The 15,248-nt window shown below is 46.8% G+C and overlaps 1 protein-coding gene across 2 annotated transcripts in view; it reads left to right on the forward strand.

The window, feature by feature from the left end:
• slc2a2 (solute carrier family 2 member 2) overlaps window positions 1-14,507 on the forward strand; it is a 46,812-nt gene extending 32,305 nt beyond the window's left edge. For both annotated transcript variants that reach the window (XM_078564398.1, XM_078564399.1), the window contains 4 exons: window positions 4,053-4,157; window positions 6,886-6,987; window positions 7,741-7,944; window positions 9,638-14,507. In XM_078564398.1, coding sequence (XP_078420524.1) covers window positions 4,053-4,157; window positions 6,886-6,987; window positions 7,741-7,944; window positions 9,638-9,838 — 612 coding nt within the window. In that variant the 3' untranslated portion in view covers window positions 9,839-14,507. The remainder of the gene's footprint in view (window positions 1-4,052; window positions 4,158-6,885; window positions 6,988-7,740; window positions 7,945-9,637) is intronic.
• Window positions 14,508-15,248: the final 741 nt, after the last annotated feature.

Raw genomic sequence — 15,248 nt, forward strand, 5'->3', positions numbered from 1 at the left:
AGCATGCAACCATTATCAGCAACACACGGTCTGGGGGGTACTGGAGTGCGCCCCCTGAGCGGTCCAGGCATCGGAAGCGCATCTTGAGAAGACCGATGGCTCTCTCCACCACAGCCCTCGTGGTGCCCTGGCTCCTATTGTGCCGCTGCTCAGCTTCTGTTCTTGGATGGCAGAGAGGCGTCATGAGCCACCTTCTGAGGGGATAGCCCTTGTCACCCAGCAGCCATCCATCCAGCCGGGCTGGAGAACTGAAGAGCCCCGGCACCTGGGAGTGTCTGAGGATGTAGGCGTTGTGGGAGCTGCCTGGGTACCTTGCACAGATTTGTAGAATCAGCATCCTGTGATCACACACTATCTGCACGTTCATGGAGTGGAAGCCCTTCCTGTTGACGAAGGCACCGGGCTCACCTGCTGGCACCTTGATGGCCACATGTGTACAGTCTATAGCACCCTGGACACAGGGGAAGCCAGCAAAGGCCGCAAAGCCTCTGGCTCGCTGTGTCTGGCTTGCCTGGTCCCAACGGTAGTGGATGAAGGTCAATGCCCGTCTGAACAGAGCATCTGTGACCTGCTTGACACAAGTGTGGACAGCTGATTGGGAGACACCGCAAAGATCACCCACCGAGCCCTGGAAGGAACCAGAGGCATAGAAGTTGAGGGCAGCTATGACCTTCAGAGCTGCTGGCATGGGGTGTCCACCCACACAGTTAGCGGAGATCTCAGGGCCAATCATCTGACAGATGGAGGTGACTGTCTCCCTTGAGAGACGGAGCCTCCTTCGGCACTGCACCTCAGACATATTGAGGTAGCTGCTTCGCCGCCTGTAAACCCTGGCAGCAGGACAGTGGCATCTTCTGCGGCCTCTTCCACCTTGGACAACCTCTTGGCCCTGCGCCCCTTGTGCCTGCGCCTGTCCTCCCAAAGGTGGCTCCCCTGGAGGCTGATTGTCCACTCCTGGCCTCCTCCCCCTTCTAGCCCTCCCTTTCTCCTCAGAGGAGCTGCCTTCAGTGGAGAGTTCAGCTCCCATTCCCAGGCTAAGGGAAGGCTTCCTGAAACCTGCAGGCCCAGGAAAGATTCCTCACTGGAGAGCGCTGACCTGAAGGTTAAGAGTCCAGACAGAGCAGCTGGGATGCGTTTTGAAATATTGCAGATCACGCAGGCAAGTTTCAATAACTTTAAAAAATAAATATTTGACAGAGCACATTCGTGACCCCACTGAGTCCTCTTATCCCGCCCAGGGATAAGGTTTATACAAATGTGCCCTACCCGCCTGCCTGTTGTGCCCGTGCGCCGACCTGAAGATCGCACGGGCGCTGAAAAATCGCCATCGATGGGCGCCTCAAGGGCCTTAAGTGGCCCGTTAATTAACGGCGGGCGCGCATCGGAGATCATCACGCACCTGCCCAGCCAAATATCACGTTGGCGAGGGGGTGACATCGGGACGCTTGCCCGACGTCACCGCGCCTCATTTTACACACGGACACGTGGGGCCCGCTCCCGCACGCCAACGGGAAAATCTTACCCATGGATTGAAGTCCCACCACGGCACCTAGTGGAATTTAAATTAATAAACCTAGAATTAAAGAAGCTCGTCTCAGTAATGGTGACCTTGCAGCTATCACTGGTTGTTGCCAAAACCCATCTATTTCACCCGACTGACTGCCTCTCTTTTGCCGCCAGGTGTCTCTTCAGGAGGAGCACCTGGTGCCCGCCAGCATGTTAAAGGCCTTCCATGACCGGTGGGCACTGCTGGGGCTGGTGTGCATTACTGACCCCCAAAATCACATGTTGTTTTGACCATTTTAAGTTGCTGTCGCAGTTTTGTCTTTTGTTACAGGCCCCTTTAAGGGGCTTCCCCTTTTATTTGTTCATTTAATCTCTTGACAATTTGTTAGTTTGTCCCCTGGAAATGTGCTGTCCTCGCCTGGTCTGGCCTACAGGTGGCTCCAGGCCCACAGCAATGTGGTTGACTCTTAAATGGCCTAACAAGCCACTCAGTTATATCAAACAGCTATGAAGTCTAAATGGAACCAGATGGATCACCCTGACATCGACCTAGGCCTGACACTGCTGGTGTTCCTAAACCACATGGACTGTAGCAGTTCAAGAAGGCGGCTCATCACCACCTTCACAAGGGCAATTAGGAACGGGCAATAAATGCTGGCCCAGCCAGCAATGCCCATGTCTCATGAATGAATATATTTTTTTAAAGTTGTAACGTAAGAAATGCCACAGCCAATTTGCACAGTGCAAGATCCCACAAACGACAATGTAGTTATGACCAGATCATCTGTTTTAGTGATGTTGAATGAGGGAAAAAGATTAGCCAGGACACTGGGGAGAAATCTCCTGCTCCTTCTCCATAGGATCTTTTACATTTGCATGAAAGGGCAAGCAAGGCCTCGGTTTAATGTCTTATTCAAAAGATGTGACACCTGACAATGCAGCACTCACTACTGCACCAGGCGTATCAACTGGATTATGGATTCAAATCTCTGGAGTGACTTTTGACCCTAAGGCAAGAGTGTTACCCAGTGAACCATGGCTGAAACTCACTGGGCTGAATTTTCCCCCTGTTGGGGGGGAATGTTGATGGGCGGGCGCGTACGGGTGTGCTTCCGATCGGTGCCCCCGATCGGAGCCGAGGCGCCATTCTATGTGGGCGGGCTATGTGTGTCCTGTGCAGGCAGGGGGGGAATTCCAAAATCGAGAGTGCGCTCTTTCACGCATGTGCATGAAAGAGCTCACATCTCCCTGAGGCTAAGTGCAGCCTCAGAGGGATCGGCTGCACATGTAAAAAAGACAAAAATAGAAAGGTAAAATTTCCCTCACATGTCCCCTCATGTGACAATGTCACATGAGTTGGGACATGTCCACAATTTTTACAAAATCTTTATTAAAATTTTTAAAAACCTACATGAAACCACATCCCGCCAGTGGATGAGGTTTCATGCTTTTTCTAGTTCCCACTGGGGCTCCTGGCCTGCCCGACAACCATAAGGTTGGACGGGCAGGTCCTTTAATGGCTAAATTGACCCTGTCAATGGCCTCAATTGGAGTTCCCCCCGACGTCACCGCGCATCGGCCAGCGGGCCCCGCTGAATTACACCTTCAACCAGAGTGACATTGAGATAAGCAGTAATATGACTTGAATGAAATTATTCAAATGTTGGAAGCTTTTTCAACATATTAATATTGTCTAAAGTTAACATTGTCAGTTCAAAATACCACTTTATTTCTGCTCACCTCATTACCCCCTTTCCCATTCTACCTTACTCTTTGTCTCCAATACCTTCGCCCTTCTCCGTCTAGTTCATCTTCAACTGTAATTTGACTTCCTCCACAGACAATCAATCTTCCTTGGTCAAATTTCGACCCAATCACTTTTTTTCTTTCACTGAGCTTCATTTTGGTTAACTTTAAAAAAGAACAGGCTTCATGATTGGATGGTGAAATCAATCAAAAGCCAGAAGACAGAAGATTGACACAATTAGACAGGAGCGAGTTAATTTCTGGTACATTGATAACACGTTACTCGTATCTTACCCGAGCCGAGTCAAAGCCCAGAAAACCCTTGTCGCATAACCTTCCCGAAAGAACCAGAGGGACAAAGAGGGGGATTTTATTTTACCCAGTGAGTTGTTACGATCCAGAATGCGCTGACTGAAAGGGCGGTGGGTACAGATTCAATAGTAACTTTCAAAAGAGAATTGGATAAATATTTGAAAAGGAAAATTTGCTGGGCTATGGGGAAAGAGCGGGGAAGTGGGACTAACTGGTCTTTCAAAGAGCTGGCACAGGCAGACATGATGGGCCAAATGGCTTTCTCCTGTGCTGTGTGACTTGATGATTCTTGACTCACTTCATTGTCCAGTGGCTAAGTCCTAGGGGAGAAAAATTATATTTTGATCTTAATTCAAGAGGGCACAGGGTCATGATCTCAACTCACAGGGATCTCGTTGGATGTGCTGGTTCCTTCCAAACCCACAGTTTGTTCCAGTCTCAGCTGTCTGTTACATCTTGTAATCATTCTCTCTTCTTCTTCCCTCTAGATATTCTACTATTCCACAGCTATTTTTAAACAGGCTGGTCTGTTGCACCCAGTCTACGCCACAATCGGAGTTGGAGTGGTCAACATTATCTTCACAATGGTTTCCGTGAGTAGTCGGAAAAATTGCTTTTTTTGGTACCTTTCCCTATGAACAAAAGAGAGACGAGGATTTCCATAGCCTCTTATTGCAACCCCAGCACATCCCAAAGGGCTCCGCAGTCAGTGAGGTACTATTGAAGTGCAGTCATTGTTATGATGTAGGAAATATGGCAAACACTTTATGCACAGGAAGCTTCCGCAAACAACGATGTGAAAATGACCAAGCAATGGGCAGAGTTTTACATCCCACAGGCAGGCGTGCGCCAAATCCGATTGGGCGTAAAATCGCGCAAGATGACATTGGGCGAGCGTCCCGACGTCATCACGCACTCACCCAATATTTTGCTCAGTGGCGGCACAAATTGTCGGCGATTTTTTCATGGCCTGTCCAACCTTAGGTTGGCGGACGGGCAAATCGCCAGGCGGCCTTTACATTTTTCATCAAACCTTATCCAGCGGCAGGATGAAATCTCCGCTAGGGAACATCTGTGGCCTGCATTTTTATGAAGGATGTTTCCAGGTGCTTGATCGTGATGGATGGGCATTTTTTTTGCAGCTTTTTACAGCTTTATTTCGTTATTTGCAGGTCCGCAGCTCCCTCCCTGAGGCAGCTGTCTGCCCTCAGGGAGCTCTCTCGCGGCGCTCACCCACATCCGCGCTGACATCATCGCCTGCCCTCTTCCCGCCACCCCCCACCCCACCCAGGCAGCGTTGAGCTTTTCAGCCCGCATTTCGTGCTGGCTGGATGTTAATTGGCCACCCAGCATGGAGAACTCCCCTGTTCTTCTCTGAAATAGTGCCACGGGGTCTTTACACACAGCTGAGAGGGTAGACAGAGGCCTCATTTAACATCTCATCTGAAAGAGGGCACCTCCGACGATGCAGCACTCTGTCTGTACTCCATTGGGGTGTCAACCTAGATTTCTCAATAACTGAGCATCCACAGTGGAGAATTCCACAAATTTGCAACCCTCCCAATAAAGAAATTTCTCCTCAGCCCAGTCAGACCCCATTATCCTAAAGCTGTGACCCCTAGTTCCAGTCTTTCCAACCAGGGGAAACCTACCCTATCAAACCCTCTGAAAATGTTACAAATTTCCATGGGTTCACCTCTCATACTCAAACTATCCTCATAGGATAGTTCCTTAATCATAGGAGTCAGTGATGTGAACCCTTATTGCACCCCCTCTAAGGGGATTCAACCCACGATGTACTGACTGACAGGCATGAGACCTACCCAATATTTTAATACAGCAAGCACTGCCAAAAGGCTCAGTGGTTCCAGCACAGGTCAGCAATGACCCAGGTTTCATTGTTAGTCCGCGCTGAGGTAGCTGTTCTCAGTGTGGACAATGTAGATGATCTACAGTTAACCTCAGTGACCCTGAGAAAAAAACGTTCAGCCGAGGTTTCCCTTTGGTGACCAACGTATGAAGAATGGTGACTTGGGCCTTTACTGAAGGGATAGCGCTACCCCTGGAACTGGACCCCTGCGAGGAATCAGAGCAAATCATTGAACTAAAATGTTAAAACCATCTCCTTGTCCACACAGATGCTGCCGACACGCTGAGTATTTCTCAGCATTTTCTAATTCAATCTCAAATTTGCAGCATCAGCAGTATTTTGCTACTTCTTTTTTGGCTGGCAGAGTGGAGCTAGTTAATAATTTCCAATTGCTTGTTTACTCTAATCTCCTAGCGTTTAAGATCGGAACATTTTGTCAAGGCTGAATTGAACTTTTACAATCATGGCCCAGCAATAGTTAGAAACATTAAAGAGGAAGAGGCTGAAAGAACGTGCATTTCCAAAGCGACATCAGTCCAACAGATCTAAAATGGAAATATTCCTCCTAATATGAGCCCTGATATCTGAAAGGGGGAAGCCTGGCCGGAGCCCTTGTTCCTGTTTGGAATAGGGTGACCCCTCCTGGAAAATGTGACCCAGGGGCTGGTTCTGCTGCGATTCTTCTGTACAGCGGTTCAAGGAGGTGGCTGACCGCTACCATTCCAAGAGCAATTATGGATGAGCAATAAATGCTGGAGTTACCAGCGACACTCACATTCCACGAAAGCATAAAAAGAGTTGCGCAGTTTGCTAGCATTAACTACCTGGGCTCACATGTCAAGAGTTAAAAGATCCAATAGAGTAGATAGAGAAAATGTTTCCTCTGACTGGGGAATGAAGAATATATGTGGACAAAATATTAACATTTGAACTAGGCTGCGTAGGAGTGAAATCAGTAGGTACTTCTGCACACAAAGTGGATTTCTGGAACTTTCACCCACAATGGCTGTGGCTGTGGAGAGAAAATTGGAGATTTTAAGACAGAGGTTGACAGGTTTTGTTGGCTACCCAGAGATATGGGGCAAAGGCCAACGAATGAATGTGAAGAATAGATTAGCCATGATATAATAGAATAGTGAAGCTTGATGGGGCTGAATGGCTTCCTACTGTTTCTATGTTCCTAAGATTGGACCAGATATTGGTAAATCTAGAGACACCCCTCAGCACGAGTCTACAGCTTCAGTGGGAGGACAGGGCTGAAAAAGGGGAAAAGAAAGAATAGGAAATCTGCAAGACGTATGGACAAGGTAGATAAAAGGATACATATTCACAAGCCAAGGCTTGTTGCTTGGCTGGAGGAATCTTAGGTGTGGTGCATGAGAAGCAGCAGCATCACTGGGGACTTGTAGACTGGATGTGTTCTGCTTCCTCTGACATGTGTGTCTCTTTAGGTCTTCCTGGTAGAACATGCTGGGCGTCGGTCCCTGTACATCGTGGGTCTGGCAGGGATGTGTTGCTGTGCGATTGTCATGACAATCGGGCTGGTTTTCCAGGTGAGTGGGATTGGAGCAAAAAATACACCCGGCTACTGGTGCCCGTAAACATTGCGTGTCAAGAAAGAGTTTGCATTTGCATATGCCGTCAACAACCTCAGAACCTTCCAAAGGGCTTCACAGCCAATGGCACACTCTTAAAGTATAGTCACCCACCAGCTTGCAGTTTGCCCCCCACCCCCCCACCACCATCCAAACAGGGGCCATGAAAGGGTCACTTTTACCTTCTGACTTTTGTTTTTTTTTTAGGTACCCTCACATCGAGACCACAGCACAGAAACAGGCCATTCAGTCCATCTGGTCATGGCAGTGTTTATGCTTTACTCCAACCTCCTCCCACCCCTCTTCATCTAATCCAATCAGTAAATCCTATTCCTTTCACCCTCATGTTCTTGAATTCTTCATCTTCTTATTTACCTCAACTTGTCCTTCTGGCAGCACGTTCCACATTCTCACCACTCTCTGGGTAATTACAGGAGTTTTTCCTGAATTTCCTGTTGGATTTATGAGAGACTTATATTCATATTTCTTATATTTTTATATTATTCTTATATTTTAAATCTCACGTTTATCATAAAAGCCTCCACCTGATCACCCCTCAGCCTTATTGTTTTCAGAGAAAAGAGCCCCGGCCTGTTTCAGACTTTACAGTTAGTTCTAACCTCTCGGCTCTGGTTTGATTCTTGTAAAGTTTTTTGATGTGCCATTTATTGTGTCTCCTGAATTCTGAGTGCTTTTCCTGCCTTTCCTCAGCATACCTTCACGTGGATGAGCTACCTGAGCATGGCCGCCATCTTTACCTTCGTAGCCTTCTTTGAGATCGGACCAGGTCCGATCCCCTGGTTCATCGTAGCTGAGCTATTTAGTCAGGGGGCCCGGCCGGCTGCTATAACCATTGCGGGTTTCTGCAACTGGACCTGTAACTTCATCGTGGGAATGTGCTTCCCATACATCATGGTAAGAAGATTTACAGCCTGCTTTCTCAACAATTTGTCGCCCTGTAAGGAATAATCCAGACTGGCACCTTAAGGTGCCTTTTTTCACGATGGTGGGGTCTCCAGTATTCACTTACAGGGTTTCAGTTCAGGGTTTTCTGACACACTAAAGACCATGATAAAATGGCACTACTAAACTCAAGCACAACAACTTTCATTTATTTAGCACTTTAAACGTAGCAAAAATGTCCCAAAGTGCTTCACAGGAGTGTCACCAGAACTAATTTGACTTGAGCCACTTAAAGAGATATAAGGACAATGCGCAAAAATTTAGTCAGAGAGGTAAGTTTTAAGGAACATCTTAAAGGAGAGACATAGAGAGGCAGAGAGGTTTACAGAGGTTTAGGGTCCAGGTAACTGAAGACATAGCCACTGTTTAAAATTGGGGGTCTGCAAGAGGCCAGAGTTGGAGAAGCACAGAGACCTCAGAGGGTTGTGGGGCTGGAGGACGTTACAGAGATAGGGAGGGGAGAGACCACAAAGAGATTTGAAAAGACAGATGAGAGTTTTAAAATCGAGCTGTTACTTAACTGGGAGCCAAAGTAGATCAGTGAGCGTAGGGGTGGTGGGTGAACGGCAGACAAAGGCTGACTTTTATTGAGTGGATTGGGTGAAAACCAAGAATCATGGTACCCAGCATAGCCGAGACGGAATTCGGTGAGGGCACTTCTTAATCCTTCTCATCAGCCGGAGTCTGACATGATCAAATTGGAATGTTGTTTTATAACCCATCGGCAGACTAGCTGGTAGATCTAATCACGCCCGTTTCCTACTGTAATATGCACCTGTCCCCAATTGGTCAGGAAATTCTGATGAGTGGAAGAATGAGTGGGATAGGATGTAATGGAACCACCCCAATCTCCAGCTCTACACTCTCCACCATTACAACTTAATTAAAACCATTGCAAAGCTAGAGCACAGAATCACCAGAATGACCCACCGATCTGAAACTATAGTTGTCAGAAGAGACTTGTGACACTAGGATTATTTCATCTAGAGCAGAGAAGGCTGACAGAAGTAACTGAACTTGTTAGAACAATGAAGGATTTTCGTAGGTTGTAAAGGGTAAAAAGTACATCCTTATGTTGGAGCCTCAGTGATGAGGGGGTCATCAACTTTAAATTCTCTGTAAGAGCGTGAGAGGGGTGTTTAAGAAATGCCTTCACACAGAGGGTTGTTGGAGCATGGGATATTTTAGAATCATAGGATGATTACAGCGCCGAAGATGGCCATCTGGCCCATCGAGTCTGAGCCAGCTCACAGCTAGCCCCACTCCCCTGCCCTTTTCCTGTCGCCCTGAAAATATTCCTCTTCATGTGCCACAGCGAGTGGTTGAAGCAGAAACTGTTGCATCTTTTAAAAGATTAATATTTGAAATAGAGGAACATACGGGGCAATGAGGAGAGAATGGATTAGGGACAATGGCGTGGGATTGATAGGGGGCTATGGGGAGAGATTGAGCAATGGGATTAGTAGTAGATTGCTCCAGCAAAGAGCTGGCATAGACATGATGGGCCAAATGGCTTCCACTGTGCTGTAAACTCCTGTCAGTCTGTGATTCAAATGCAAAATTAGAATCGTGTTTGACTCGATCCTATTGAGGCTGATTGACCACTCCCGCTTTTTAAGATGTTCTCTGCACATTCTCTCTACAGGAATTGTGTGGCCCTTATGTGTTTGTCATTTTTGCTGGGCTTCTCATTGGTTTCACCTTGTTCACGCACATCAAGGTGCCCGAGACAAAAGGCAAGACATTTGAACAGATCGTGCAAGGATTCCGAAGCAAGAAATCCTCATCAGGGCCCCTGAAAGCTTCTGCTACTGAACTGGAATATTTGGGCACCACAGAGGCCTAACTGGGTGGATGAGGGGGAAAGAGGGGATGCTAAGCCTTGCTGCTGTGCACATTGAGATGAAAGTATTCAAACTAAGACTGGAACAGGAACCATGTAAAATGAGGTACCTACAGCGGGAAGTGCATTGTTGGAAAATTGCTTTCTCCCTTCCTTCATCGTTAGAGGGAACCAGAACGACCTGCAATGCATGTTGGTATTGTCCAAAGAGTGGCCAAGTAAGAGCATTTGTTAAAACAGATTTCCCGGTGCGTGCTGGATCCCAGTGTGGACTGGACACCAGTCTGGGCAGGATCCCGATATCGGCTGGATTACCTCTTTGTCCCACTCGACGCTTTCCTGGAGATGGAAGATTGAGGTCATTTGGCCAACCCTCCATGATTGCTCTGGAGTCTTCAGGAATTTAAGACTAATTCCCTGCAAACCACTGTGAATCACCCAGGAGGAACATCACCAATTTCTTTTTCTCTGTTTTCTTTGAACACTTTCACTTAAAAGCATTGGAGATGGGGAGAAAACAATAAGTCCTTTTGAGCGATGGTTTAGAATAATCCAGTTATCGATTCACTGCTGAGAAAGATTGATAAAGTGAGAACACAATATGAATGGTGCTTATCAGCAACAGCCCAGAGATTACTATGTGTGGAATTAATGGATAAATACTTAACCTGTTTGAATGAAGTTAATTACCCTTTTGGGCTAACAACAGAAATTAGCCCTTTTACGTTGAGTGGATCAGCAACACTGCTAGAATAAAAGAATCATTTCAGATGAACTGATAAGGGCTTTGGGGATGGAATTCAACTTTTGGGGAAGGGGAGTGCAAAAATGAGCATTGGTGTCCGTTACACAGTTTGCCTGATTTTTCATTGTCACTGATTTCATTGCAAAGGGTAATGGTGCTGCATGGTGTATAACAGGGGCATGACCCACTGCCACGCAAATTGTGATTTCCCCCCCGCCCAACTTCACCCAATCTGAATTCCATGCCCATCTGTGTTATTACCACATAATTTCAAGGTCAACATTATCTACCCAGCAGTATTGTTCTAAAATCTTGTCTATAATTAATATTAAAACTGTGGTTTTAATGATGCTATCAGTAAGTACCCTGTGAAACTGACAGAAGCATCTGCCATTCACACATGCACAGGTAATGGTGAAAATCTTGCTGTCAGTGATTTTCTGCTCCTTCAGAGGGTACACTGTTCAAGTCTCTGCAGATGCTAATCTTCAGAAATCACTGAATTGATGAAAACTGCACCTTTTAATCAGTAATCTTGTTGTTAACCAGCTACAAAAGAAGTTACACCTTGTTAACGAGGTTTTACTGAGCTTTTTAATAGGGAACGGAGTCGCAACTACTGAACTATCTGTAAAACTACTTTTATATTTGTATAAGATAACATTTTTCTAATGTGAGAAAAAAAATCCATAGCTTTTAATATAATGTTTTGGAAAATGAAGGATAATCAGTGCATTTAACTTCCTGGTTTGCTGTCTGTGAGAATATTTCAATGTTATTGGTTCCTTACCCCTGCTTGATGACATCATTTTTCTGGACGCATGGAGATCCCCTGAACTTGGTGCCAAATTCAAATTAATGTCAGGAAAGGGGAGACCCATGCCAGAGATATTGCTGGATCTTTCCGAGCGGCTTTCTTCAAGACCACTGCTTCACTGCTGACTGCACAATTTGGGCCATTTTGAGCCGTGTGAACTGTTTCTAGCCACCTCCCACTTGCGATCATTCAGCTGCTGCTCTTGTGGTTTTAAAAGGAGGTAATGGAGTGCTGCAAACCTCTGGAGAAGGTGGACAACCAGTTATGTGACTGAATTAAATAAACTGCCTGTAATTGTTCATTTCTATAAATATAGTTTTTGCCTGTCTGTTGCAGCACTAGAAATGGCGGATTGAGGATTCAACTGAATTCTCACTCCGGTGACTTCCAGGGATTCCAGATTGCACGGAAGCAATGAAAGAGGCATTTGCTGATACTTTCACCTGGGTGATGACTGTCATCTCAATCACCCGGCCCTGAACTCATCGCCCATCACTGCTCCCATCCAACTATTTGCCTCTGAGAGACCGTTTTGGGAAGTCTAGGGTTAATTTGGACAAAACCCCACTCCTAGTCCCAAAGTTTACACTCGTAGGGAGTGTGGCGTGGAATTGGCTTGGGGAGGGGATGGCCAAGTGGGTGTATAGAGAGTTAGCTCTGGCTTCCTTGGCCCAAGTGATCATGAAGCAGCAATTGTGGAATTAGCTCTGACGTTAATACAAGCAAACGATTCATGGAAACCAATCTGCAGAGGAACATATCACTCACTGCCTGCCTCTAAATAAATGTCATCTGAGCAGAGATTTATAATGCGCAAGGTTGGATTTAAATCCCATGAACCTGTTCAGTATTTTTTTTTAAAAAAGACCAATGCGTGATTTTTAAAAATTAAATTGTTAACATTGTCATGAAATCAATTTTATTTTTTGTCCCTGTGGGCGGAATTTTACGCCGACGGGATTCTATGGTCCTGCCAAAGTCAATGGAGTTTTGAACGGTTCCACCACATCTCATGCCTCGATGGGACAGTAAAATTCCACCAAGAAACTTGACACTGTCCAGGACAAAGCAGCCTCGCTTGATTGGCACCCCATCCACAAACATTCACTCCCTCCACCACCGACGCACAGTAGCAGCAGTGTGTACCATCTACAAGATGCACTGCAGGAATTCACCAAGGCTCCTTAGACAACACCTTCCAAACCCACAACCACTACCATCTAGAAGGACAGGGCAGTAGGCGCATGGGAACACCACCACCTGGAAGTTCCCCTCCAAGTCACTCACCATCCTGACTTGGAAATATATCGGCCGTTCCTTCACTGTCGCTGGGTCAAAATCTTGGAACTTCCTCCCTAACAGCACTGTGGGTGTACCTACACCACATGGACTGCAGCGGGCAATTAGGGATGGGCAATAAACGCTGGCCCAGCCAGCGACTCCCACATCCCGTGAATGAATAAAAAAAAATGTTTTTAATTCAATACTTTAGGCATCTCATTATAAGCCCTGCTCACCAGAATCATCCCCCAACGATGAATCATCTGGGCACGTCAGTGTGATTACACTCTGGCCTGTTTCACAACTGTACATAAGCAAAGTGCACCTGGTGAGCTGCACTATGCCCTGGACTTCGAGGCTTGTTTGCCCACCTTGCTTCCGTCAGCACCCATGGTCATCAGCACCAGGCTTCACATCACATCACTTTTAGGGGGGGGTTCACGGGCAGGTCTCTACCTACCAGACCAGCCGTTTGATGGGGTGACTTTACAATGGCTGCAGGACTAGGGCTTGCTTGGGGAAGGGGGAGAAGTGGCCTCAGGCAAGGGGAGAGGCTGCAGGGTGAGGGCTGTACTGGGGAAGGGGGGTATCCCAGGGTGTGTGTGGGGGCACATATTGATCTGTGCAAGTGGGCTCAAGAGGGTGAGGGCTGAGGAGGCAGTCTCTAGAGGAGATGAGGCCAGATGGAGATGTGAGGGTGTGTGTGGGAGAGTGGGTGGTGATGTCCCTTGAACTGGCAGTGAGTGAGATGCCAGTGAATGTGCGATGGCCTTGTGAGTGTGTGAGTTTAGAGTGATGAGATGGTTGCCTTACCCTGGCGGCACAGATGAGATCATTCTTCCGTTTTCTGCACTGGATGGCCAACCTCTTCTGTGCAGCATTGGCACCAACCACCTCGGCCACTGCCTCCCAAGCTGGAGTGGTGAGACTGATGGGCCTCCTGCAGCCAGGGTAGGGGTAGAGGGCATCGTGGCGGGCCTCCCTGGCATCCAGAAGGCATCCCAGGGGGCTGCACACTTCTTGACTTTTGGGGCCGTGCCTTCACCGGAGCAGTCCTGGGCTGCAAGAATTGAGAAGTGTGCACACAGCTGCTGTTTTTAATATGGCACCCTGCTTGAGGAAGCAGCGAGGTAATTGCGTGGTGGGCAAATCAGAGGCCACCCACCAGCCAGACATCATATTTCTTGTGGCTGTACAATTAATGAGGCGGGAATGGGACGATACAGTGTGGAAACACGCCATTGTGGCCGGAGGGTGAAACAACTTTTCTCCCGCCCGGTACCAGAGTTTGTGGGGTGATTGAGATCAACAACTTCAGACCATGAACTCTGTCCTCCATTTTGAATTTTTGCCCCCAAACTCCAGTCTGTATCTTGTTCCCATGTTTTTGTTTTCTACAGTGCTGACCCCTTTTTCTGCTATTAACACATTCTGCTATTTCGCTTTCAGAGAGTGTTGGCGTTCATTCCTGCTATAACACCTACTCTGTACCAAAGCCTTCATTTTTAATGCTATCACTACCACTCCCTTTGTCTTGAGTTCTTGTCATTTCGTCCCTCCCGCCATCCAACCTATCCCTGACCTTCTATTTTGCTCCACCTGCCCCTTCCTCTTTTCAACAGCGGGTAATGATGTCAGGGTGGGTGCTGAGAAATCTGTGTGGCCCTGTCTTGGTTACATCCGCCATTATTGTGCAGTGTAGTGTGTCCGATGACAGTTTGCCTGATAATTCATATTTACTTCATATTAATTCCGAATGTATAAGAAAGATATTGTAAATCATTTTACTTTTCTGATTTTGTATAGTAAAAATTATTTTGTTTGTTTAATGGAACCTTGTGGCTTTATTCACTTAGTAAGTACCTGGGATCTCAAACTTTATCTACTTTAAACAATAAGTTACTCATCCCTAACTGGCTCATACCAAAAACTTGTGGGTCTGGTTCACGGTCATAACAACATATTGAGCCAATCACTGGAATGTTTGATTTTTATACAGTGAAATGTAACAAAAAAACCTTTTTGATGTGTTTTATTTAAACATGTTATTAGAGGAGGAAAAGAGGGAAGTGGGTGGGCTGTTGTGCCCACTAGGAGCTGGGTTAGTACATGCAGTGTATTCCCAACATGCTTATTTCAGATTCCCAGTGTTTGCAGTTTGTTTCCCTGTTTTTTTATCAGCCCAGAAAGCAGCACAAGTAGCGTGACGGTTACATCATTAGACTAAAAATCCAGAGAAGCTTTTCTTATTATATATCCTTTCATGGGGTGTGGGCATTGTTGGAAAGACCAGCACTTATTGCCCATCCCCAATTGCCCTTGAGAAGGTGGTGGTGAGCTGCCTTCTTGAACCGCTGCAGTCCATATGGTGTAGGGACACCCACAGTGCTGTTAGGGAGGGAGTTCCAGGATATTGACCCAGTGACAGTGAAGCAAAGGTGACATAGTTCCAAGTCAGGATGGTGTGTGGCTTGGAAGGGGGTAGTGTGCTTATGCGTCTGCTGCCCCTATTCTTCAAGGTGATAGAGATCGTGTGTTGGGAAGTTGCTCTGAAGGAGTTTTGCATCTTT

Source organism: Cetorhinus maximus, chromosome 19, assembly GCF_964194155.1.
Source record: "Cetorhinus maximus chromosome 19, sCetMax3.hap1.1, whole genome shotgun sequence".
In the NCBI taxonomy this organism is placed as follows: domain Eukaryota; kingdom Metazoa; phylum Chordata; class Chondrichthyes; order Lamniformes; family Cetorhinidae; genus Cetorhinus; species Cetorhinus maximus.